Source organism: Staurois parvus, unplaced genomic scaffold (genome assembly GCF_062004578.1).
Source record: "Staurois parvus isolate SC_StPar_1 unplaced genomic scaffold, SC_StPar_1.0 ptg000254l, whole genome shotgun sequence".
Lineage (NCBI taxonomy): Eukaryota > Metazoa > Chordata > Amphibia > Anura > Ranidae > Staurois > Staurois parvus.
The window spans coordinates 968142-992913 of NW_028318050.1; the positions used below are offsets into that span (position 1 = coordinate 968142).

The following is a 24772-nucleotide window of genomic DNA, read 5'->3' on the forward strand; positions in this document are numbered from 1 at the left end:
CGAATAAATTCGCATCAAATCAAATTTCTTCCTGAAATTCGCCGAATCAGCCGAATCAAATTTTTGAATACTTCGCTCATCTCTAACTGTGACCCTTCCTACAACAATAAAGCTGACATAACAGTGAGTGTAAATTTTTGTTTATTAAAAATCTTACCAACAAACAGTGTAATAAAAACATATTTACATAATAACAGAGTAGTATATATATATATATATTAAACAAAAATAGCTTTCTTAAGCAAAACAAAAACAATTTTATATATAAAAACCAAAACATATTTTAATTATATTATAATATTATTATTATTATTATTATATTGCATCTCAACAAACCCCAACCTCCACCTAAACACACCCTCAGGCTGGGAAACAATTAAAGTGATTCTAAAGGCTTCAATTTTTTTTTAAATATAACAAATGTCTATACTTACACAGGTTTTGCACAGAACAGCCCAGATACTCCTCTTCTTGGGTCCCCCACAGGCTCTCCTGCCCCCTCCATCCTGTAGGGTGCCCCCACAGCAAGCAACTTGCTATGGGGGCACCCACTGCTCAAATACATCCATTCACACATGAAGCTGCAGCTTGGGCCCACCCACTTTCTATTCTCATTGGCTCACTGGCTGTGATTGACAGCAGCAGGAACTGAGAAGAGGGAGTCCTGGGATAGCCAAGACTCCAGTGCACATCGCTGGATCGAGAGGGGGCTTAGGTGAATATTAGGGGGTTGGGGGGGCTGCTGCACACAGGTTTTTTGCCTTCATGGATAGAATGGATGAAGGTAAAATACCTTGAGCCTTTAGAGCCACTTTCAACATTGATCCCATGCAGGTGGCCTTTTTTTTTTCAAAAATCTGATCTTATAAAAATCTATGGGACATGAAAGGACAGAAAGAAAAGCTGCACACCTGAACACTGACAGACAGCGGCTATGGGGACCTGACATTCCTCCACGCCTTTGTCCTGGCCCCCAACCAAAAACTGTCCATCTGTAGATCCCAAATCTTCCCAACCTCACCCAGAATGTTGTGAACCACCACCTCGACAGGAAGTACTTTTTTTGCGAATGGAAAGCTGACACCACTCATTCCACGTGTACTAATGGACTACTGAGCTAACTAGAAGATGTGTCTCAAAATAAAAATGCCAATGAGTCTCAAAATCCTCGTATGACCATTCCGCGTAATTCAAGCGGGAGAGGGAAGGGATACCCAGAGCCCCACCCATCCACTTGTAGACTTCTATATTAAGCGGCACTGAAGCAAGAAATGGTCCATCATCTCCTCCACCCCACCACACTCCACTCTTGGACAACCACGGTTGTCCGCAGAGCGATGCTTCAGGTTGCCCTTCACATAGAGTGTGCCATGGAACAAGAGCCAGGCCAAATCCCAAAACTTTAAAGGGATTCTCTCCAGATTCATCAAAACACAGACCCTCCCTCATAATGGGGCCTGGGCAATCCCTCAAGGTCAATGGTTCGCAAAAGGCAGATTCAACAACCCTCCTCTCCAGGACGTTTCTAGGAAGAGACTTAATTTCCTTGGTATGCCGAAGCATTTTCAGGCACGGGGCAACATAAACTAATGAAAATAAAAAGTGCAGCGCAACATAAGCATATCTACACTATAACAGCATATAAACTCAATTAGTGCAAAAATATATACAACCAAAGTCCAAATTGTGAACGTCCAATTGAATCTCCGTGACACATGCACGTCCACATGTAAATAAAGTGTGTTCATTTCTTGACTTCTTCTTTACACAATCAGTGCACCTCCACCACAGCGGGTGAAACACCAGATCACCTCCAATATATCATTTTAAGCTCATCTCATTCAAAATAAAGCAGCCACTCTGTTCCCCAAATCCAATTCTTGTCCAGGTGACATCCCTCTTGTCCTCAGCTTATGCTCAGAGATTGATGGATGTGTGTACCATGTAATAAAAAGGCCAGAACATAGTCCTCTCCATTTGAGACTTTATTTTATCCCCACAGTTAAAATCACACATAATCCTGATGTATAATCAGCATATAACTTTTCAGACATATATCCTTCAGAAGTCATCTTATTAGTAAATAGAATCCCCCTGTGTGTCATGTGATCTCAGGATAAGTACCGCTGTTCTGTGAAGCCCTCTAGGTTTGTTAGAGAACATTAGTGAACAAACAGAATCATGAAGGCCAAGCAACAACAGACAGGTCAGGGATAAAGTTGTGGAGAAGTTTAAAGCAGGGCTATGGTATAAAAAAAATCCCAAGATTTCAACATTTCACAGAACACTGTTCAATTCATCATCCAAAAATGGAAAGAGTACGGCACAACTGCAAACCTACCAAGACATGGCCGTCCACCTAAACTGACCGGCCAGGCAAGGAGAGCATTCATCAGAGAAGCAGCCAAAAGGCCCATGGGAACTCTGGAGGAGCTGCAGAGATCCACAGCTCAGGTGGGAGAATCTGTCCACAGGACAACTATTAGTCGTGCACTCCACAAATCTGGTCTTTATGGAAGAGTGGCAAGAAGAAAGCTATTGTTGAACAAAAGCCATAAGAAGTCCCATTTGCATGTGGGGGGACACAGCAAACATGTGGAAGAAGGTGCTCTGGTCACATGAGACCACAATAGATTTTTTAGCCTAAAAGCAAAATTCTGTGTGTGGCGTAAAACTAACAGTGCACATCCCCCTGAACACACCATCCCCACTGTGAAACATGGTGGTGGCAGCATCATGTTGTGGGGATGCTTTTCTTCAGCAGGGACAGGGAAGCTGGTTAAAGTTGATGGGAAGATGGATGGAGCCAAATACAGGGCAATCGTAGAAGAAAACCTGTTAGAGTCTGCAAAAGACCTGAGACTGGGGGGGAGGTTCACCTTCCAGCAGGACAACAACCCAAAACATCCAGCCAGAGCTACAATGGAATGGTTTAGATCAAAGCATCTTCATGTGTTAGAATGGCCCAGTCACAGTCCAGACCGAAATCCAATGGAGAATCTGTGGCCAGACCTGAAAATTGCTGTTCCCAGCCACTGTACAACCAATCTGACAGAGCTTGAGGGATTCTGCAAAGAAGAATGGGCAGAAATGTCCCTCTCTAGATGTGCAAAGAGACATCCCCAAAAAGACTTGCAGCTGGAATTGCAGCCAAAGGGGGTCCAACAAATTATTGACTCCGGGGGCTGAATACAAATGCCGCCACACTAATCAGATATTTATTTGTAAGAAATTTTGAAAACATTTCTCATTTTCCTTCCACTTCACAATTATGTGCCACTTTGTGTTGGTCTATCAGAGGAGGTCTCCAAACTAAAATCCCAATAAAATACATTGACGTTTTTGGGTGTGACATGACAAAATGTGGAACATTTCAAGGGGTATGAATACTTTTTCAAGGCACTGTATCTCCTCATAAAATGTATCCTCCCTCCCCTTTATATATTACATCCCCATAAATACTCCAGAAGCGTTCTACCACCCTATAGCCCCATAGTCCTGAATATCATTCTCTCGTAAACCAAAACTAACAATTATCCCACTGTATTTCAATGACCCATGGATTCTCGGTATTTCTATTCATATGGAACGTATTCATGACAAACCACTGTTTTGCTTCATATTTGCACTATGTAAAATTTCAAAATCTTAAAAATAAACTAGAAGTTAAAAAAAATAGAATGGTGGTCGTTTTCAATTCGCTCAGCAATTGTTCAAACGCATTTTTTTTCGGAAAGAAAACACTTTAATGAATTTTAATGAAAAAAAAAAACACACAGTATATAACCCATTTTTTGGCAAAATATAAAAGATGATGTTACATCGAGTAAATAGATACCTAACATGTCATGCTTTAAAATTGCAAATGCTTGTGGAATGGCGACAAACTACAATCCCTAAAAGTCTCCATAGGTGGCGCTTTAAAAATGTTTACAGGTTACCAGTTACAGAGTTACAAAGGAGGTCTAGAGTTAGAATTATTGCTCTCGCTATAACATTCACGGCGATATCTTTCATGTGTTGTGCAAACACCATTTACATATGCCTGCTTGACCTATTTATCTGTTCGCCTTTGTGTGTGAGCACGGGGGGAACAGGGGCGCTTTCTCTCTTTTTTTTAAATTATTTATTTAATCATTTTTTTATTATTTTTACGTTGACACTTTATTCGTTTTTTTGTGATCACCTGTATGCTTATTGCAAGAAATGTAAACCCCTTTTCCTTGTGATAGCAATAAAGCATGACAGGTCCTCTCCTCTACCCTTGAAAGTATTAGATTAAAAAAAAAAAAAAAAAAAAAAAATTTTTTCTTTTAAATGTTTCTTGTTGCTAGGCAGATTTAAAATGCAAAATGCATCAAACGTGGCAAAAATGCAGCAAAAAACCCACTACATGCTTTTCTGAAGCTTTTCCATTGAAGTCTATAGAACCAAAAATGCAATTTTTTTGCAAGTCCCTGACTCTTTCCAAAAAACGCATGAAAACGCTCAGGTGTGAACCCGTCCCATAGGATTTCATGTTACATGAACTGTACAGCGTTTCTGCAAAGCACAAAATGCTGCGGAAAACGCTTAGGTGTGAACCCACGGTAAGACTGCCGTGACTCAGGACTTAAAATATTTTTCAAGGGCGCCCCAACTGGAAAATGGTTAAAAAAACTCTGATTTGGATAACATTATATATTTCCTATTGATTGAACAAAGCCATTTAGGAACAACAGTACGTGCACTCCAATGTTTTATGACTCCCGTGTTACTTCAGCAAGAGTGTTAGCTTCTTTTTTCAACTTCACTAAAAAGGAAGAGATCCTTGGCCAGACTTCCAATACTGGGCTGTGCCTTCAGGATCCGGGCCTTCTGCTCATCAGTGGTGTCCTCCAGATCATCAACAACCACAATCACATTCTCCTTCCCTGTGTATAAAGACATCACATTACATCCAATACATACATCCATGGAAGAATATTTACATGGGATGAGTGCAGCAGCAGAGATAGTAGGAGATCTAGTAGGAATAGTAGTAGTTGGGGTAGTAGAAGGTGTAGTAGGAGGTGTAGTAGGAATAGTACTAGTTGGGGTAGTAGGAGGTATAGTAGGAATAGTAGTAGTTGGAGTAGTAGGAGGTGTAGTGGGAATAGTAGTAGTTGGGGTAGTAGGAGGTGTAGTAGGAATAGTAGTAGTTGGGGTAGTAGGAGATGTAGTAGGAATAGTAGTAGTTGGGGTAGTAGGAGATGTAGTAGGAATAGTAGTAGTTGGGATAGTAGGAGGAGTAGTGGGAATAGTAGTAGTTGGGATAGTAGGAGGTGTAGTGGGAATAGTAGTAGTTGGGGTAGTAGGAGGTGTAGTGGGAATAGTAGTAGTTGGGGTAGTAGGAGGTGTAGTAGGAATAGTAGTAGTTGGGGTAGTAGGAGGTGTAGTGGGAATAGTAGTAGTTGGGGTAGTAGGAGGTGTAGTGGGAATAGTAGTAGTTGGGGTAGTAGGAGGTGTAGTGGGAATAGTAGTAGTTGGGGTAGTAGGAGGTGTAGTGGGAATAGTAGTAGTTGGGGTAGTAGGAGGTGTAGTGGGAATAGTAGTAGTTGGGGAAGTAGGAGGTGTAGTAGGAATAGTAGTAGTTGGGGTAGTGGGAGGTGTAGTAGGAATGGTAGTAGGAGGTGTAGTGGGAATAGTAGTAGTTGGGGTAGTAGGAGGTGTAGTGGGAATAGTAGTAGTTGGGGCAGTAGGAGGTGTAGTAGTTGGGGTAGTAGGAGGTGTAGTGGGAATAGTAGTAGTTGGGGTAGTAGGAGGTGTAGTGGGAATAGTAGTAGTTGGGGTAGTAGGAGGTGTAGTGGGAATAGTAGTAGTTGGGGTAGTAGGAGGTGTAGTGGGAATAGTAGTAGTTGGGGAAGTAGGAGGTGTAGTAGGAATAGTAGTAGTTGGGGAAGTAGGAGGTGTAGTAGGAATAGTAGTAGTTGGGGTAGTAGGAGGTGTAGTAGGAGGTGTAGTAGGAATAGTAGTAGTTGGGGAAGTAGGAGGTGTAGTAGGAATAGTAGTAGTTGGGGTAGTAGGAGGTGTAGTAGGAGGTGTAGTAGGAATAGTAGTAGTTGGGGTAGTAGGAGGTGTAGTAGGAGGTGTAGTAGGAATAGTAGTAGTTGGGGTAGTAGGAGGTGTAGTAGGAATAGTAGTAGTTGGGGTAGTAGGAGGTGTAGTAGGAACAGTAGTAGTTGGGGTAGTAGGAGGTGTAGTAGGAATAGTAGTAATTGGGGTAGTAGGAGGTGTAGTAGGAATAGTAGTAGTTGGGGTAGTAGGAGGTTTAGTAGGAATAGTAGTAGTTGGGGTAGTAGGAGGTGTAGTAGGAATAGTAGTAGTTGGGGTAGTAGGAGGTGTAGTAGGAACAGTAGTAGTTGGGATAGTAGGAGGTGTAGTAGGAATAGTAGTAGTTGGGATAGTAGGAGGTGTAGTAGGAATAGTAGTAGTTGGGGTATTAGGAGGTGTAGTAGGAATAGTAGTAGTTGGGGTAGTAGGAGGTGTAGTAGGAACAGTAGTAGTTGGGATAGTAGGAGCTGTAGTAGGAATAGTAGTAGTTGGGGTAGTAGGAGGTGCAGTAGGATTAGTAGTAGTTGGAATAGTAGGAGGTGTAGTAGGAATAGTAGTAGTTGGGGTAGTAGGAGGTGTAGTAGGAATAGTAGTAGTTGGGGTAGCAGTAGCAGGAATAGTGCTGATAGTAATATCAGTAGTAGTGATGGTGGGATATACTTGATTTGACTTTTATATTGTAAACGTTCTAAAGAAAATCACATGATTTAATTTGCTTTACTAAAAATAAAATTCCTTTACAAGGCAGCGCGCGTCTTTTCAGTAAGAACTCCAATTCAAACTTTCTTCTATTGGAGGAGGATTTGTACATCTATTTTAGCTGTTTGTTGAATGTTTGGTAAATGTGTGGGGGATGGGCAGTGATGAACCCTACTACCCGAATCATACATGATGGAACATCAGCCCATGTAGCCGTCCGTGTTATGAATCAGCCACATATATGATGACCTCTTACCTAGGCGTGCAGACAGATATTTCAGCTCCTCATCATATAAAGAGTCGGTGACGTCCACAATGTTGATTCGTCCTCTTTTCTTGGTGTGATACAAAATACCGAACGTGCACCGAGAGACGGCCTCCCTGAACTGCTGCCATCCATTGTTGGAGATGTAGTGAGGAAGGACGGTGGAAACTGTGATATGGAAGGGCTGCGATTTTAGTTGGTTGAAAAGCCATTCATAGTCACTCTCTGATGACCTTGAAAAGATCCCAACTGTGTGAGATTCTGGACGATACCCCTATATAATGAAAGATACAAAACAATAATCATTAGATAACAGCAACAAGAAATGATTGTACATTACACTAAATCCATAACCACAACGCCCATAATGGACTCGTGTGGCCAGAAATTTTGGAAATACTTTTAGGGGTCTGTTTATGAAAAAAAAAAATTGCTATGCAAATGTCTCATCATTCAAACAAAAGCAATGAATAGTACCTGTAATGTTTGTAATATGTCTGTAATATATCAAAAGTATATTCACCGCGCAAAATAAATAAATAAATACATAAATAAATAACTTTAAATTTGCCTAATAACTTAATGAGGGAATAATTGTAGCAAATAAGTCACATAAATAAATGAATAAATAAACTGTGTATAGTTCTGCTGCCTTAAATAGTGAATACATCAATAATCACCCCATACATCTTTACAATGACCAGTGACACAAATAAATAATGAAATAAGTGTAAATATATAAAAATCAATGAAATGAAATGAAATCAGTGAAAGTCCAATTCATCAAACACATAAATACTTCGAATAAATCCACCAAAATTTTTTTTAATAAAATGTGATTGAATAAAAAGTCCTTCTGATCCAGTAAATGTGTGTAATGTCAGGTTCTATTCATTGCCTGTAACATTCCCTAACATTCGAACCAAAGCTAACATAAGAGCCAAAGGAACATTCGACCATAAAAGTTAAAGTGATTCTAAAGGCTTATTATTTTATTTCTTTTAAATAACAAACAAGTCCGTACTTCCCTGCTGTGTGCGGTGGTTTAGCACAGCCCGGATCCTCCTCTTCTCAGGTCCCACATCAGTGCTCCGGGCCCCTCCCTCCTGTCAGGTGCCCCCACAGCAAGCAGCTTGCTATGGGGGGCATCCGCTGCTCTGCATGTCCATTCAGGGAGCCGCAGCTTGGCCCACCCCTAATCTCATTGGCTCACTGGCTGTGGCTTCGGCTGCTGTCTCCGCCAATGAGGAAAGGGAGTCCCAGGATAGGCAAGACTTCAGTGCACATCACTGGATCGAGAGGGGGCTTAGGTCCATATTAGGGGGGCTGCTGCGCAGAGAAGGTTTTTTACCTTCATGCACAGAATACATGAAGGTAAAAAACATTGAGCCTTTAAAATCGCCTTAAAGGACATTCAACCAATAGAAATAGAGAAATTAACATAACATTATAGGCTAAGAACATTGATGGAGGATTTACATTACATTATACATTTAAATTACATTCAATTATACAGTATATATAAAAAATAATAATAATATTATAAATTCAATTGAATTTAAAATGAAAATAAAATCTAATTAAAGAACACTATTGGGTTTACACAAATCCAGTCACCGGCTCTCTGTTCTACTCCTGCAGTGCTCACTGGGCTGTGGAGGGAGCGGTTGACTCTTTAGGCTACGTTCACACTAGCCTTGTTTTCAAGCTGCAGAGAGGCGTTTGGGAAGCGTTCTTACCGCTTCCCAAATGCCTCGGACAATTCTGCCCATTGCAGCACATGGTGCTGTTCTAACGGGAGCGGGAGCAGCGCGGCAAAACGGGCGCTTTTGGTCGAGTCAGGAGGTGTTGAAGCCTCCTATTCTAGCCTATGGTGCAGCTCCGCAAATGCCCGGCCGGTGTTTGCGGCGCAGTTGCGATGCGGTTGCGGGGCGTTTGCAGAGCGGTAACCACATTCAAACTTCATTATAGGCGTTTTTATCGCTCGGCAAACGCCTAGCAACCGCCGCTGAACCGTGCATGCAGCATTTGCGGAGCATTTGCCGAGCATTAAAAAACGCTCCGCAAACGCCGGTCCAACACTTGCCAAACGCTATAGGGGCTTTTGGCAAGCGTTGGTAAAACAGTCAAGTGTGAACAAGCCCTTAGTGGCTCACTGAGAAGCTGAGACAGCTGCCGGTCCAAGCTCCTGGGTGGATCCTAACTTTGAAGTCGGGATCTTTCCTGGGCCTGGACCGACTTACTTAGTCACGTAGGGAGGGGCCCTTTTTTTCAAAGGGGCTTCCAGATTGTGATAAGCCCCTACCCACAGACCTCCACTACCATATGACCAGGGCTGTGGGGAAGAAGCCCTTGTCCTCAACAACATGTGTAGCGCTATCAAGCCCTGCCCTACACGTTTCGTCATATGACGTCATCAAGAGTGTGGAAATTTCAATTTTTTGGTAACTTTTATATGTTTGCACAATCATTGGGACTTTAATATATACAGTATATATATACATGTTTGTTTTCTACAATGTCACTGTATACACAGTTTCATGGCATTGTATATGCGCTATTTTTAGCACTATTGTCGTTTCAGCACCTTGTATTTACTTATTGGTATATTTAGGATTTAGTCACCGGGGAGGAGGGATATAATTGCCAGCCCACGGGACATTATAGCACAGGCACATTTATGGGGACCCTTTGGTAGTAGGGAGTTCATTCTTTTATTGAATCAATTATTTAAAGTCGTGTTTGGGAGAGGCAGCGCAGCAATTTTTATGTTTGCACTCACACATTTGTTCACCGGTACACATTTGTGATTTGCTAGCAGCAGCCAGTCTGATTGATCAGTGCTCTGCGCAGGTTATACTCACACATTCACCTAAGAGAATGTTACAGTAATATCATAGGCCGGCTGCCCTTGCTGTATGTTCCGGATGACCCATTTCCAGTCTGAAATTAATTCTGCCCCCAACATGACCATATTGTGTCTTCACCTGATCCCCGGTCTTCAGCTATCTGCCTAAAGCAGATGTGGGGGGGGGGGGGCTGTAGATATCTATGATCAGAGAACAGACCAAACATACAACCTATAAAATGTAAAGGAACAGAGGCTGGAACTGTGGGAATCAATGGTCCTCATCGTCTACTTGTCTACATTTCTCAAGTCTTTGATCATCTCACCTTATTGCTGAATGTGTTTTGCTCACAATAATAAAAAATATTTTATCCCCATGGTGACGGTGCCTCCTGACCCTTTAAGAGTTTTAGAATCCAGGAAGCGGGGTGGGGTTTTAAGATCATGTGACCGCCGTGATTCGCCGTCACGGTGGTCACATGATCAGGAAAGGTCCCGATCGAAAGTGGAGATTGGGACCTTCCCGTGAGTACCGGACATGTGTACTGGGAGCGAGCAGGGAGTGCGCTCTCAGCACATATGTTTTTCTTAATTGCAGGAAATTGTGCAGCTGCTCGGCGTCAAGGCCCAGACACCGGGAGGCCGTACATTTGCATGTAGCCGGCGCGAAGAGGTTAATGATTTAAAACCCTTGTTGATTTGGACAGAGAATATCCGATTACATGTATAGAGGGGCTCTCTTTTATCAAATAATATCCCATTGTTCTATACAGAGTTATCATACATATTCTTACCATACTTGTCTGGCGGGTACCTAAGTGAAGTAAAAGAATAAAGTCACAATAAGGTCTGCAAAAAATGTAAAGAAATAATCACAACTGAAAACGCAGACAACTTACTGCGTATGATCCTTTCAATCGCATCTATTTTTTTTGCAAATGAAACTGAAAGAAAAGGAAATAAGAAGATAAATGTATGATGGAAGACAGAGTTGTTTTTGATCACAAGAACAGCTTTTAGTGTGAGATGGGGAATCTGTGTAATGTGAGCAGGCCCAGACTGGCCATAGGGCACCCCGGGCATTTGCCCATTGTGTCACATGTCTGCGGACCTTCACTTCAGGAGGCTGCCTGCATTAGAGGTGACCAAGCTCAGCTCCCCCATCCCACTGGGTGCAGGCAAAGCTCTGGTTGGCATGGCTCAGCTACTTCTGCCTCAGCCCAGTCAGGAGCAAGAGTGGGACCCATGTGGCCCCTGCACGGATCTGTTCCTTCCATTGGCAGTGCACACAGTGAGGCTTCTCCCCTTGCCCTGTGTGTCTTTGCTCTGAGAAACCCCCCCCTCCAGCAAGCAGCAGCACAGACACGTGGCAAGCACCATTGCAGGAGGTCAGCGTGTGATTAGATCCTTCCCTTCCTGTAAAGTGAGGGCGACCAGGGTGACAGGAATGGAGAGCAGTACATGTGCTGGGCTGCTGAGTCAAATAGCAAAGATCTATTTAGTGTTAATACCATGAAACAAAAAATACTGACATAGAAAAGTGAACTCCGATATCAATGGCTAAATATATCTTGATGTGTTAAAGCGGAGTTCCTCCCAAAAGCAGAAGCTTCACTTGTTTTCCTCCTTCTCCTTCCACTGCTATATTTGGCACCTTTTGGGGGGGAGTGGGAATCTGGTTTTGACAGGTACCCGCTCCCACTTCCGGCTCAGTTCGCCGCGGCAAAGTGAGCCGGAGGTTCAGTCCCCTCCTCCCTCCCGTAGTTTCCTGGGAACTTTTACAAGTTCCAGAAGACTACCAGACCAATCAGGAGGTGCAGAGAGACTCACGCATGCGCAGTGGTCACCAGGCTATGAAGCCGCACACTATCACAGCCTGGTGCCCACAGTTGAGATGCCAGCTCTGTGGAGAGTAGAAGGAGAGAGAGGATGGCACGGGTGAGAACATCGCTGGCACTGGGGAGCTACAGTTCATTGAGGGAACCATGAATGCCAACATGTACTGTGACATACTGAAGCAGAGCATGATCCCCTCCCTTCGGAGACTGGGCCGCAGGGCAGTATTCCAACATAACGACCCCAAACACACCTCCAAGACCACCACTGCCTTGCTAAAGAAGCTGAGGGTAAAGGTGATGGACTGGCCAAGCATGTCTCCAGACCTAAACCCTATTGAATATCTGTGGGGCATCCTCAAACGGAAGGTGGAGGAGCGCAAGGTCTCTAACATCCACCAGCTCCGTGATGTTGTCATGGAGGAGTGGAAGAGGACTCCAGCAGCAACCTGTGAAGCTCTGGTGAACTCCATGCCCAAGAGGGTTAAGGCAGTGCTGGAAAATAATGGCGGCCACACAGAATATTGACACTTTGGGCCCAATTTGGACCTTGTCACTTAGGGGTGTACTCACTTTTGTTGACAGCGGTTTAGACATTAATGGCTGTATGTTGAGTTATTTTGAGGGGACAGCAAATTTCCATGTTATACAAACTGTACACTGACTACATCACATTGTAGCAAAGTGTAATTTCTTCAGTGTTGTCACATGAAAAGAGAGAATCAAATATTTACACAAATGTGAGGGGTGGACTCACTTCTGGGAGATACTGTATACATATATATATATATATATATATATATATATATATATATATATATATACATAGATAGATAGATATACATACATACATACATACATACTGCTCAAAAAAATTATAGGAACACTTTGTAATCAGAGTATAGCATCAAGTCAGTGAAACTCCTGGGATATTAATCTGGTCAGGTAAGTAGCAGAGGGGGTTGTTCATCAATTTCAGCTGCTTTGGTGTTAATGAAATTAACAACAGGTGCACTAGATAAGCAACAATGAGACGACCCCCAAATCAGGAATGGTTTTACAGGTGGAGGCCACTGACATGTTTTTCCTTGCTCATCTTTTCTGGTTTTCCCTAGTTTTGCATTTGGCTAGGGTCAGTGTCACTACTGGAAGCATGAGGCCATACCTGGACCCTACTGAGGTTGCACAGGCAGTCCAACACCTCCAGGATGGTACATCAACACATGCCATTGCCAGAAGGTTTGCTGTGTCTCCAAGAACAGTCTTAGGAGCATGGATGAGATTCCAGGAGACAGGCAGTTCCTCTAGGAGAGCTGGACAGGGCCGTAGAAGATTCCTAACCCATCAGCAGGACAGGTATCTGCTCCTTTGTGCAAGGAGGAACAGGATGAGCACTGCCAGAGCCCTACAAAATGACCTCCAGCAGGCCACTGGTGTGAATGTCTCTGACCAAACAATCAGAAACAGACTTCATGAGGGTGGCCTGAGGGCCCTGTGCTCACTGACCAGTAACATAGAGGTCGATTGGCATTTCCCATTGAACACCAGAATTGGCAGGTCCACCACTGGCATCCTGTGCTTTTCACAGATGAGAGAAGGTTCACCCTGAGCACGTGACAGACGTGAAAGGGTCTGGAGAAGCCGTGGAGAACATTCTGCTACCTGTAACATCTTTCAGTATGACCATTTTGGTGGTGGGTCAGTGATGGTCTGAGGAGGCATATCCATGGAGGGACGCACAGACCTCTACAGGCTAGACAATGGCACCCTGACTGCCATTAGGTATGTAGATGAAATCCTTGGACCCATTGTCAGACCCTACGCTGGTGCAGTGGGTCCTGGGGTTCTCCTGCTGTGCGACAATGCCCAGTCTCATGTGGCGAGTGTATGCCGGCAGTTCCTGGAAGATGAAGGAATTGATACCATTGAATGGCCCCCATTTCCTGTTCCAACATGACTGAGCACCAGTGCACAAAGCAAGATCCATAAAGACACGGAGGAGCCAGTTTGGGGTGGAGGAAATTGACTGGCCTGCATAGATTCCTGACCTCAACCCAACAGAACACCTTTTGGATGAATTTGAGCGGAGACTGCAAGCCAGGCCATTTCATCCGACATCAGTGCCTGACCTGACAAATGTGCTTCTGGAAGAATGGTCCAACCTTCCCATAGACACCCTCCTAAACCTTGTGGACGGCTTTCCCAGAAGAGTTGAAGCTGTTATAGCTGCAAAGGGCGGGGCCAACTCAATATTGAACCCTACGGACTAAGTCTGGGATGCCATTAAATTTCATGTGCGTGGAAAGGCCGGCCGACCAATACTTTTGGCAATATAGTGCATATACTGTATATTCTATTGCTCAGACCGTTCACCATTTTTGTTACCCATCTCTGAACTTGTTCTATCTTATCATGCATTGTATTGAGAAGAACTCACAATCAAGGAGAACAGGAGCTCTCTATATCTTCAGTCACAAAACAAGGTCAAATGACGACCTCACTTTATTTGTGGGCCTATAATTCCCTTTCATGCTAGCAGCCTTTTAAGTAAATGTTTCCCTGTTAGGTAACAAACATCAAAGTGGGTGAGGATTCGCATCCCATCATCCCATTGTGACACTATAGGCTCAATTTGCAAAGCTTTAGTCATGTGACTGTAATTTTATAATCTGGTTGGAATCAGGATCGATTCTTATCCTGGTGTATTATATTTGTGAATTGAGCTATATATTGCCGAATGTTTGTGAGCACTTGACCATCACACCTTTATGAGTAGTGATGGGGAGAACACCCCCCTGTTTGGTTCGCAGTTGAACATTCAAACCGAACACGACCAATTTACTGAGCAGTGTTTTACCGCAACTGAGTATGTGGTGCGATCCCGCTCAGTAACTAAAATACGGCATGACTTATTTTATGAAGTCTTGCGGTATTTTAGTAGTGAGACAATCTTTAATGTTCCGGCTGTCAGTGGGGTTCCCTGCTGACAGCTGAATGTAAAAAGAATTGTCGACATTGTCCAACAATGTAAAAAAAATGGCGTGGGGGTCTCCCCAGAAATCCATACCAGACCCTTATCTGAGCATGCAGTCCAGCAGGTCAAGAAAGGGGGGGGGGGGAAGCAAGCGCCCCCCATGAACCATACCAGGCCACATGGCCTGAACATGGGGGGGTTGTATGGAGCAGGGGGGCCCCCCTACCCCAAAGCACCTCGTCCCCATGTTGATGGGGGACAATGGTCTTCTCCACAAACCTGAGCTGTGGTTGTGGGGGTCTGCAGCAGGGGGGATTATCAGAATCTGGAATCCCCCCCCCCCCAGATTCAGTCCCATAAAAGGTGTTTTTTTTAGCAATTGTTGCAGTAAAAGTGGGATCCAGTTCATTTATCACCAAACATCACCCATATCATCCTCCATTATAGGGAATTAAAAGTGTGGTATTCACAGCACTAACTCTGAATTTTTACATAGAAAACAGTATAATCTCCAAAACAAATTATTTTTATAACCCTGCAAAAGCAGTGTTCTGTCTAATTTCTTATCACACAATACTCTCAATCTGTCATGTTAGGAAGGGACATGTGATGTGACGACAAAAGCAACTTACCTTCATATGGTTCAGGAATTACAAACACATCATAAGGATCCTCATCTTGCTTTCCAGAAGCACCTGATAAACATGATTTATACAGATTTGGAACTGTGTAATACATATAAATATATGTAGCACATCGTCTAAGCAGCCAAATGGTTCAAATAAACAATCTAGGGATGTATTTTTAGGGTTTTATTGTAACGTTGAACTTAAATGGGGAGAAGGGAGCATGGGATACACCAAAAAGGTAAACTGAACTTTTTGAGGACTCTTCCCTATCTTGGTGAGCTGCAAAAAATGTCCCACAGAATCTCCAATGCTGAGACATCTTCTAAAAGAGCAAAAGCTACAGTCACTAACTTGCAGCACTTCGGTCATTCACTCACACTGCCAGTTGCCTCCTTTGGATATCACCTGGACACAATCCCCCAACTTCCTACCGGCTCTCTCCAGTGAGCTTCTCCAGACCCAAGCTGACTCTAGGAATAGGCTTTGCAAATACCCTGCCCCCCCGCTAAATCTCCAGCTGGGACCTCAGTGTCTTCTGGATGGCACCTCATGTAATCCTGCACAGGGGTCTCCTCCAGCAGGACAGGACCCTAGAACTCTGCTGCTCCTGTATCAGGCCTCAGACTATGTATGGTGTCTCCAACCACCTACTGGGTACACCTCCCCAAGGATTGGCTGTATTCCCCATAAATATTCAAGCTGCCCACTCTGTTCTTCCTTCTACTATAATTCTAGAATCCTCTCAAATGCAGGGGGAATAATCAGAGCAGCAGATGAGAGTGCTGCTGGAGGGCTTTGTTTTATGGTAAGTATGCCATAATGTGCTAGAATGTGATTCATACAAGTACATTGTAACATTACCTCACGGGGATTTTTTTTTTTCTGATCCTTTTACTACCGCATTTAAGTGAGGGGGATATATATATATATATATATATATATATATAGTTATATTATTTTGCTCTAGCTATATTTGTACATTATAATGAATATTTTATTACAAAATGTATGTTTAGCTGTAAGTGTATTATCCATCTGAAATGGCAGATATGAATAAGTCTAGATTTACACCTATGCAGGTTGCAGCAGATGCATTTTTCCCGGTGCATTTATTTCACATATATTTTTATTTTTTATTTTTTTTATTTTATGTGTCTGAGTTTTTGGGATGTGATTTTATCTGGTTAACCACTTCCTGTCCGGACACTTTTACCCCCTTCCTGTCCAGGGCAATTTTTAGCTTTCAGCGCTATCACACTTTGAATGACAATTGCGCGGTCATGCAACACTGTACCCATATGAATTTTTTACCATTTTTTTGAGACAGATAAAGCTTTATTTTGGTGGTATTTATTCACCGCTGGGATTTTTATTTTTTTTACTATGTAAATGAAAAAGTTCAAAAATTTTGAAAAAAAGTGTTTTTTTAAATAAAATTTTGCAAATAAATAATATTTCATCATAAATCTTAGCCAAAATTTATTCCGTTATTTTCTTTAGTAAAAAAAAAAATCCAAATTAGTTTATAACCAAAAATTATAATTTTTAAACATTTTTTTTTACATTTTATTTTATTTTTTTTATATTATTATTTTTTATTTATTTTTTTTTTTTTTACATACTGTCACCCTAGCAGTACACTGTCACCATGGTGACACTGTACTACTTGTGGAGGGTGATGAAGATTTTTTTTTTTTTTTTTACACTGATTGCTTTTACACCCATATAGGATGTAAAAGCAATCATTTCTCTTTCTCTCTGTCTGCATTCTTGCAGCCATTGAGAAGTACTGTGTGAGCTGTGATTGGTCACAGCTTGTCACATGGTACAAGGCTGTTGTGAATAGCCTTGTACCATGTGACCTCTGTGATCATTCACAGATTTCACACGTAGTAAGCAATGATGTCACAAGTGACATCTTGCTTACTACTTTGCATGTGATCACTGATTCGCCAATCAGTGATCACATGACCGGGACCTCGTACAGAGGTCCCGTCCGACGATCGGTGTTTCACTGTGTCCGGAGGACACAGCGGGCACCGGATCGCGGTGGTGCGCGCTCCCAGGGAGCGCGCACAGCTAGAAAAGGCGGGTGCCGTTTATGGACGGCAACCCAACCCTGGACTGCCACCGCCCTGCCATTTATAAACAGCAGGCGGACGGCAAGAGGTTAAGAAGCGGGCGGCCGCTGATGTCCTTAACCAGTAAACATGGTTGTTGAGGATTCCAGCGGCCACCCACTCCTCAACAACCCGTAAACAACCGGGTCTTATCTGCTGCTGTCAAAGGAATGGAAACAAAACAATTGCCAACGTTTAAAAATTGAGGAAAAAACATGTCCTTTAGACCCCCCCCCCAATGTGAATATGGGGTACATATGGGGTAAACCAGGGCGATTGCCCGAGTGTCAATCATTAATGTGTAATAAAGTATAATTTTTGGAAATTTTTCTGAGTATCGCATTCTGTCCATAATGTAGCCGCTTTCTTGTGAATCTCTTTTCACAAATCTCTTCTTCGGTCTACATATAACCCCTACTCGTTCATCTAAAAAAAAGTGGGCAAAAAGTTAGTAAAAATAGTTTGACAGATCCTTTATAAAAAAAAAAAAATGTAATTGTTCCCCTGTGTAGCTCCAGCGTCAATCACGATGAACACAGCTCCTATGACCCGCATTAAAAAAAAAATCCATTCCCGCTGACTGACAGCTCTGTTCTATAGCTGCTGCTAAATAGACTGAGGTGGTGTCACTGGCTTGGCCCTGTCCCTGTGACATCATCGCCCCATCATGGAATGAGTGAGTGCCCCTCCCCCTTCTGAACCATACCAGGCCACATGCCCTTAACATGGGGGAGTGGGATGCTTTGGGGTAAATAAATGTTCCGATTGTATTCCAATTCATCAGAGGGTCAGTTGGGGAAGGTTTGGGGATAGAATTACTAAGGAATTGGGCAGAACAGGTAGTGTTTATTACAGCTACACAGAGTAAAAATCAACCAATAAACCAAGAGCTATAATCTTTCATAAGTTGTTTTATCTTTGCCTAATGAATATATTGTGAGGACATTCTGTGTGGATGCAGTGGCCTCCCTCGCTACAGAGAGATCACAAAGAGCGTGTGTCTTTATCTACAGCATGCTGGCAGGGGACAGGCTCTTCTGCTCAGGCTGTGGCTTCTTTCTAAAGATAATGAACTGCATCATGGTGCACAGCTTATATGTTGATGTATGTGGAATGGATTTAGCTGATTTTAATTGAAAGGTCAATTGGGTTTTGAGGATTCTGCTAGGTTACTACAGGGACCAGCCACACTTTTGTTCCTCATTTTATTTTACCTAATTTTAAAACGTTGGACCCTTAAATAAATGTATAGGATGATTACTAATAGCTGACACCATTTTGAGACCTTTACAGTGATGATTATTTATAACTTTGTTACCAGTTGTGGAATTGCAGAGATTCTTACCAGGCTCTTTCTCCCTGAAAGAAATCACAAATATAACAGGTTATAGGAGGTACAGAAATGATCACAGAATATAGCAAATATAAGAGACCACACAGCATGAAATAGGACAGATCTGTAAGAAGTATCCTGTACAGCAGGGGTAGACAACCTTTGAGAGGCGGAGATCTATCTGGACAACATGTCTCTGGGGATTCCCATATTTTTAAAGTACCTATCAAGTCCCCCCCAAAAATATGGCATGGAGAACTCAGTGTGTTACTGTGACGGAATTCACTTTGGGTGGGGGGCCCATGGAACACAGCTCACTTTGGAGAGGTGGGGAGACCCCTGTCTCAGCTCTCCATATCCCTCTTATGTGTAAGTCACCCTGTGCCTGTTAGAGGTACAGGGTGATCTGTCCTAATATTGAGGTGGGGGGTTGTTGATTGTTTAATGCCATGTGGTTGCATCCCATTGTTCTATTGTGTGTCTGGCTTGGGAACAAACTATTATGGGATGTATGTGTGTATGTGTATTAGCTTAGTGGGGGGGGGGGCGTCTCCAGCAGCCCTCCCTCCTGATGGGACTGTCTGCTGGTGTGAAGTTTGAATACCTGTGTGTCTCTTGTTGCTAAGTGTAGATTGCCCCGCCCTGTGTCATTATTCAGGGAGGAGGAATTGTCCCCTGAGTGTATAAAAAGCCAGTTTGAGTTTCAAATAAAGAGTTCCATGTTCAGACAGATTGGTGTCGTCAAGTCTTGTATGGTCGGCTGTGGTGTCTGTGGTCGGTGTTCAGACGGGGAAGAGGTATTATAACGGAAGCACCCAAGCTCAGACTGTTACAGAGGTGTCTTCTGTCCCCTCACATCATTCTCCACAGTAGTGTCCTCTATCCCCCTCATCACATCATCCCCTACACAGTAGTGTCCTCTGCCCCCCCCCTCCACAGTTGAGTCCTCTTCACCCCTGACCCCACTCATTAGTGTTCTCTGTCCCCCAATCAGTGTCCCCTTTCCCCCACAGTAGGGTCCTCTGCCCCCCTTCACATCATCCTCCGCACAGTAGTGTCCTATGCCTCCCCCAGTGGTGTCCTCTGCCCCCATATTAGTATCCTCTGCCCCTCTTTACATAATAATACATAATAATAATCCTCCACACAGTAATGTCCAATGCACCCCCCCCCCAGTAGTGTCCTTTGCTCCCCATAGCAGTTTCCTCTACCTGCCAGTAGTGTCATCTGTCCCCACCCCATAGTGGTGTCCTCTGTGCCTCCTGAGCAGTGTCCTCTGCCCCCTCACATCACCCCCACAGTATCGTCCTCTACCCCCTTTACATCCTCCACACAGTAGTGTCCTATGCCCCCCCCCCACACACACAAACACATACTAGTGTCCTCTGATCCCCCATAGCAGTTTCCTCTGCCTGCCAGTAGTGTCCTCTGCCCCCACCCCATAGTAGTGTCCTCAGTGTCTTCTGCCCCCCACATCACATTACAAAGCTGTAAAGCAGAGTAGAGAGCAGGAGGCAGCACAGTTCTGGATGGCTTGCGGGATTTAACTCTTCATGTTAACAAGCTGGTGATTGGTTGCTAGGACCACATTGCATGCCAGCAACCATCACCTGCTGGTTAACTTGAAAGGTTAATGGAACAACTCCAGATCCCACCCTCCATCCAGAACTGTGCTGCCTCCCACTCTCTGCTCTTCTGTGAGGAGGAAAGTGACTTTGTCCCTCATCTGAAGTCTGCCTAAGTCCATGTGCCTCAACCCTCCCCCCTGCATTGTAAACAGACTGGTACTTATCTGTACATATTGCTCCAGTATTGCTGAGAACTAGATCCTGACATAAAAAGCTAGTATACCCCACCTCTAAGGGGGGGGGGGGGGCAGGGTGACAACAGTACACAATATGGAGAATCAGAGTTGTCACTCTTGGGGTTTGAATACACTTTAACCACTTGCCTACCAGGCACTTATACCCCCTTATTTACCAGGCCAATTTTCAGCTTTCAGCGCTGCCGCACTTTGACAATTGCGCGGTCATGCAACAATGTACCCATATGAAATTTTGATCATTTTTTTCTCACAAATAGAGCTTTCTTTTGGTGGTATTTAATCGCCACTGGGCGCTTTACTTTTTGCGCTATAAATAAAAAAAGTGCAAAAAATTTGAAAAAAAAAAAAAGTTTCTTTGTTTCTATTATAAAATTTTTCAAATAGGTATTTTTTCTCCTTCACTGATGTGCGTTGATGAGGCAGCACTGATGGGCACTGATAGGCGGCACTGATGGGCACTGATAGGCAGCACTAAAGGGCACTGATAGACAGCACTAATGAGGTGTCACGGATAGGCGGCACTGATAGACAGCACTAATGAGGTGTCACGGATAGGCGGCACTAATATGCAGCACTGATAGGCGGCACTGATAGGTGACACTGATGATGGGTACTGATAGACGGCACTGACTGGCATCACTGCTGGGCACTGACTGGCGGCACTGACTGGCACAACCCCTGGGCACTGACTGGTGGCACTGACTGGCAGCACTGCTGGGCTGCACTGGTGGGCGGCACTGGTGGGCAGCACTGGTGGGTGGGCACAGGTGGGTGGCACTGGTGGGCACAGGTGGGTGGGCACAGGTGGGTGGCACTGCTGGGCACAGGTAGGTGGCACTTCTGGGCACAGGTGTGTGATCTGCAGAGTGGCACAGGTGGGTGCACTGCTGGGCACAGGTGGGTGCACTGCTGGGCACAGGTGGGTGATCTGCTGGGCACAGGTGGGCGGAGCTAGTGGGTGCACTGCTGGGCACAGGTGGGCGGAACTTGCGGGTGGCACTGCTGGGCACCGATCATCAGGGCACTGATCATCAGTGCCCTGATGATCGGTGCCGATCCCCGCTCTGACAACTGCCGGTTCTCGGCAGTACTTTCCTCACGATCTGACAGCGTGAGGAAAGTGCAGCCGAGAACCGGCACTTGCATTTCCCTGTGATCAGCGTGTCATTGGACACCGCTGATCACGTGGTAAAAGGCTGCTGTGATCGGCCTTTTACCACATCACGTGATCAGCTGTGTCCGTAGGACACAGCGATCACGGAGATCACCGGGTGCGCGCCCCCTGGGGCGCGCAGGAGAGCGCGTTCTGGGGGGACGTCATATGACGTCCACCCAGAACTGGCCGGCCGCAGTGCAGCAGTCATTCGGCTATCTGCGGTCGGCTACTAGTTAAAAGACGTTTAGGCCTCTTTTGTATGGCAGCAGTCTCTAACGCCTTCTGAAAAGAGGTCCTGTATGCCTGGAAGACACACGCAGCAACTTCCATGCATCCACAAAATGGTCCTGTCACCTCTCGAATGTGTGGGGTTTTTGGCTGTTTTTTCTCTTTTAATCCGGGGGGGTGGCATTGAAGAACCGTGCCTCCACTGTGAGTGGCTGCAGCATAGTCCCAATGACCTCAGTGGGTGAGTCTGACAGGTGTCACTCTGCAAGCCAAGTTAAATATGCATGTGAACAGACCCCTTTGGCTGCCATGGCCACCTGTAGGTGGGTGGTTGAGGGAGGTGGTAAAACTGCAGATCAACCACCTGTTTTTACCACCTCCTGCCCACAAATGTGAAAGAGGCCTTAAAGTGGGTAAGCCGCTCTAGAATTTACTTAAAAAAGAAATGTATTTACTAAAGGAACTTACTCATCTGCCTGTGCTTCTAATGACGGTGTGCTCTTGCTTGTCTCTGTTTCCTGTTTGGAAGGTTCTTTATCAGTTTCAGATGATATTTTGGATGGCTGTGTCTCAGGTGATGTTTGATTTGTTGCTGTCTCTGGGGATTCCTGAATCTCTGTGTCCCCTTTGGATTCCCCAGCCTCTTCTGTATCTGGTGATTTAATGAACTTCTTTGATAGTTCCTCCATGTCCTGTGTTCTTGCCGTCTCTGTGGATTGTTGAATCTCTGCAGACCCCGTCGCTTTCCCAGATGGTTCGTTATCGTCTGATTTTCTAGATATCTGTGTTCAGGATATTTCCTCCATGTTTTGAGTTGTCGCCATCTCTGTGGATTCTGGAATGTCTATGAATTCCTCACTTTCCTGTAATCCAGTTAAATATTTATAATTCTCAGAATTCAGATGGTTGAGTACGTCATACAATTCGGTAGCCCCCTAAAATCTACTTTTTAAGCTCTTCCTATATTCTGAGTTTCTTCGGGTCCATCTGCAGTGAGAACTTTTTCTTTATCTAATGAGCTGTAAACAATAACTTGTTATAAAAGAGTTAAAAGCTGGCTATGCCAAAGAATGTGACCAACAGGCGACCCAATCCGATTGTCATATTCCAGCTCCAGGACAAATGTAGACCGATCCGGAGATATGGCGGACAATCCTCTGCTGTTTTTATAGCTTTCAGAAGTTTCTTTCACTTTCATTTTGACTCAGAACAGCTGCGTCATCTGTTGTCCGTCGGTAGAATACATTTCTGTTGTTTTTAAAGTCTCTGTGTCACTGTGGATTTATTTATATTCACATCAATTCTTCCATAAAAATGGATTTAGAGTTTTCAGGGATTATCATAGGAGAGAAAGATTTTTAAAGATTTTATAAAATAAAATAAAAAGTATAACGAAACAATGGTAAAGAAAATCAATAATTACCTTATTTCTATGGTTGAACTAGATGGACTTTTGTCTTTTTTCAGCCAGACTAACTATGTAATAATTAAATAACTAAAAATGAATGATACATATAAAAAAAAAAAAAAAACAACTCTTTTTGAATATTCTTTTACAAACTTGAAATAAGCAGAGGACTGAGATCACAGAAGTCAGGGGAAATAGGCACTGCAAAGAGAGAGAAACAAAGGAGATTTGCGGTAGATAAAACCAAAAACGGTTTAATATTTTTAAAGAGACCCTGTATGTTCCCAACACAGAGCAAGGCAGTACATTGGCTTTATTTCCTGCTCATCCCCCCAGTACCCAGCCCTTGTATATACTCACCTTATTGCCTCTTAACATTCCATTCAGACACTCCCTGAAAATGCTCAGGATCAGCAGACAATGACCCTTTCTACAACAATAAACCTGACATTCCAGTGTAAAATTTTATTTATTGAAAATCTTACAAACAAACAGCATAATAAAAACATATTTACATATATACAGAATAAGTTACAGGAGATGACCAGAGACCGCGGACACGGTACAGGAGATGACCAGAGACCGCGGACACGGTACAGGGGATGACCAGAGACCGCGGACACAGTACAGGAGATGACCAGAGACCGCGGACACGGTACAGGGGATGACCAGAGACTGCGGACACGGTACAGGAGATGACCAGAGACCGCGGACACGGTACAGGGGATGACCAGAGACCGCGGACACGGTACATGGGATGACCAGAGACCGCGGACACGGTACAGGGGATGACCAGAGACTGCGGACAGTACAGGAGATGACCAGAGACTGCGGACACAGTACAGGGGATGACCAGAGACTGCGGACATAGTACAGGGGATGACCAGAGACCGAGGACACAGTACAGGGGATGACCAGAGACTGCGGATCTTTGGGGAGGGAGGGGGAGCGGATACCTGAATTTGACAGGTACCCGCTCCCACTTCCGCGGAGTTGTCCTTCCTTCTTCTTCCCGCGGCAGCTTCTGTGACAGCCGGGTGCCCACTGCGCATACGCGAGAAGCTCTGCGCTTTGTGAATGGCCCGAAGCCTTCTGGGACCTGTTATGTGTCCCAGAAGATACCGGACCATTCACAAAGCGCAGAGCTTCTCGCGTATGCGCAGTGGGCACCCGGCTGTCACAGAAGCCGCCGCGGGAAGACTGCAGCGCTGGAGCGAGGAACAGGTAAGCTCCTGCAGGAGAGAAGAGCTGAGCGGCCGGCCCAATATTCTGACATGGTGGCGGCAGAAATACCGGACCGGCCGCTTTACATTCGCTCCATAAGACGCACTGACATTTCCCCCCCTTTTTTTGGGGGAAAAAAGTGCATCTTATGGAGCG

General features: G+C 44.2%; 1 protein-coding gene across 1 annotated transcript; it reads right to left on the reverse strand.

Moving 5' to 3' along the window:
- Positions 1–124: 124 nt before the first annotated feature.
- On the reverse strand, positions 125–23222 carry LOC149459566 (uncharacterized). The gene is made up of 7 exons (XM_089680932.1): positions 22453–23222; positions 18788–18801; positions 15326–15388; positions 10784–10828; positions 10679–10698; positions 7028–7310; positions 125–4913 (listed from the first exon to the last, which is right to left on the reverse strand). The coding sequence occupies exons 1-7, from the start codon at positions 22671–22673 to the stop codon at positions 4771–4773; spliced, it is 789 nt and encodes a 262-aa protein (XP_089537058.1). The 5' UTR covers positions 22674–23222; the 3' UTR covers positions 125–4770.
- Positions 23223–24772: the final 1550 nt, after the last annotated feature.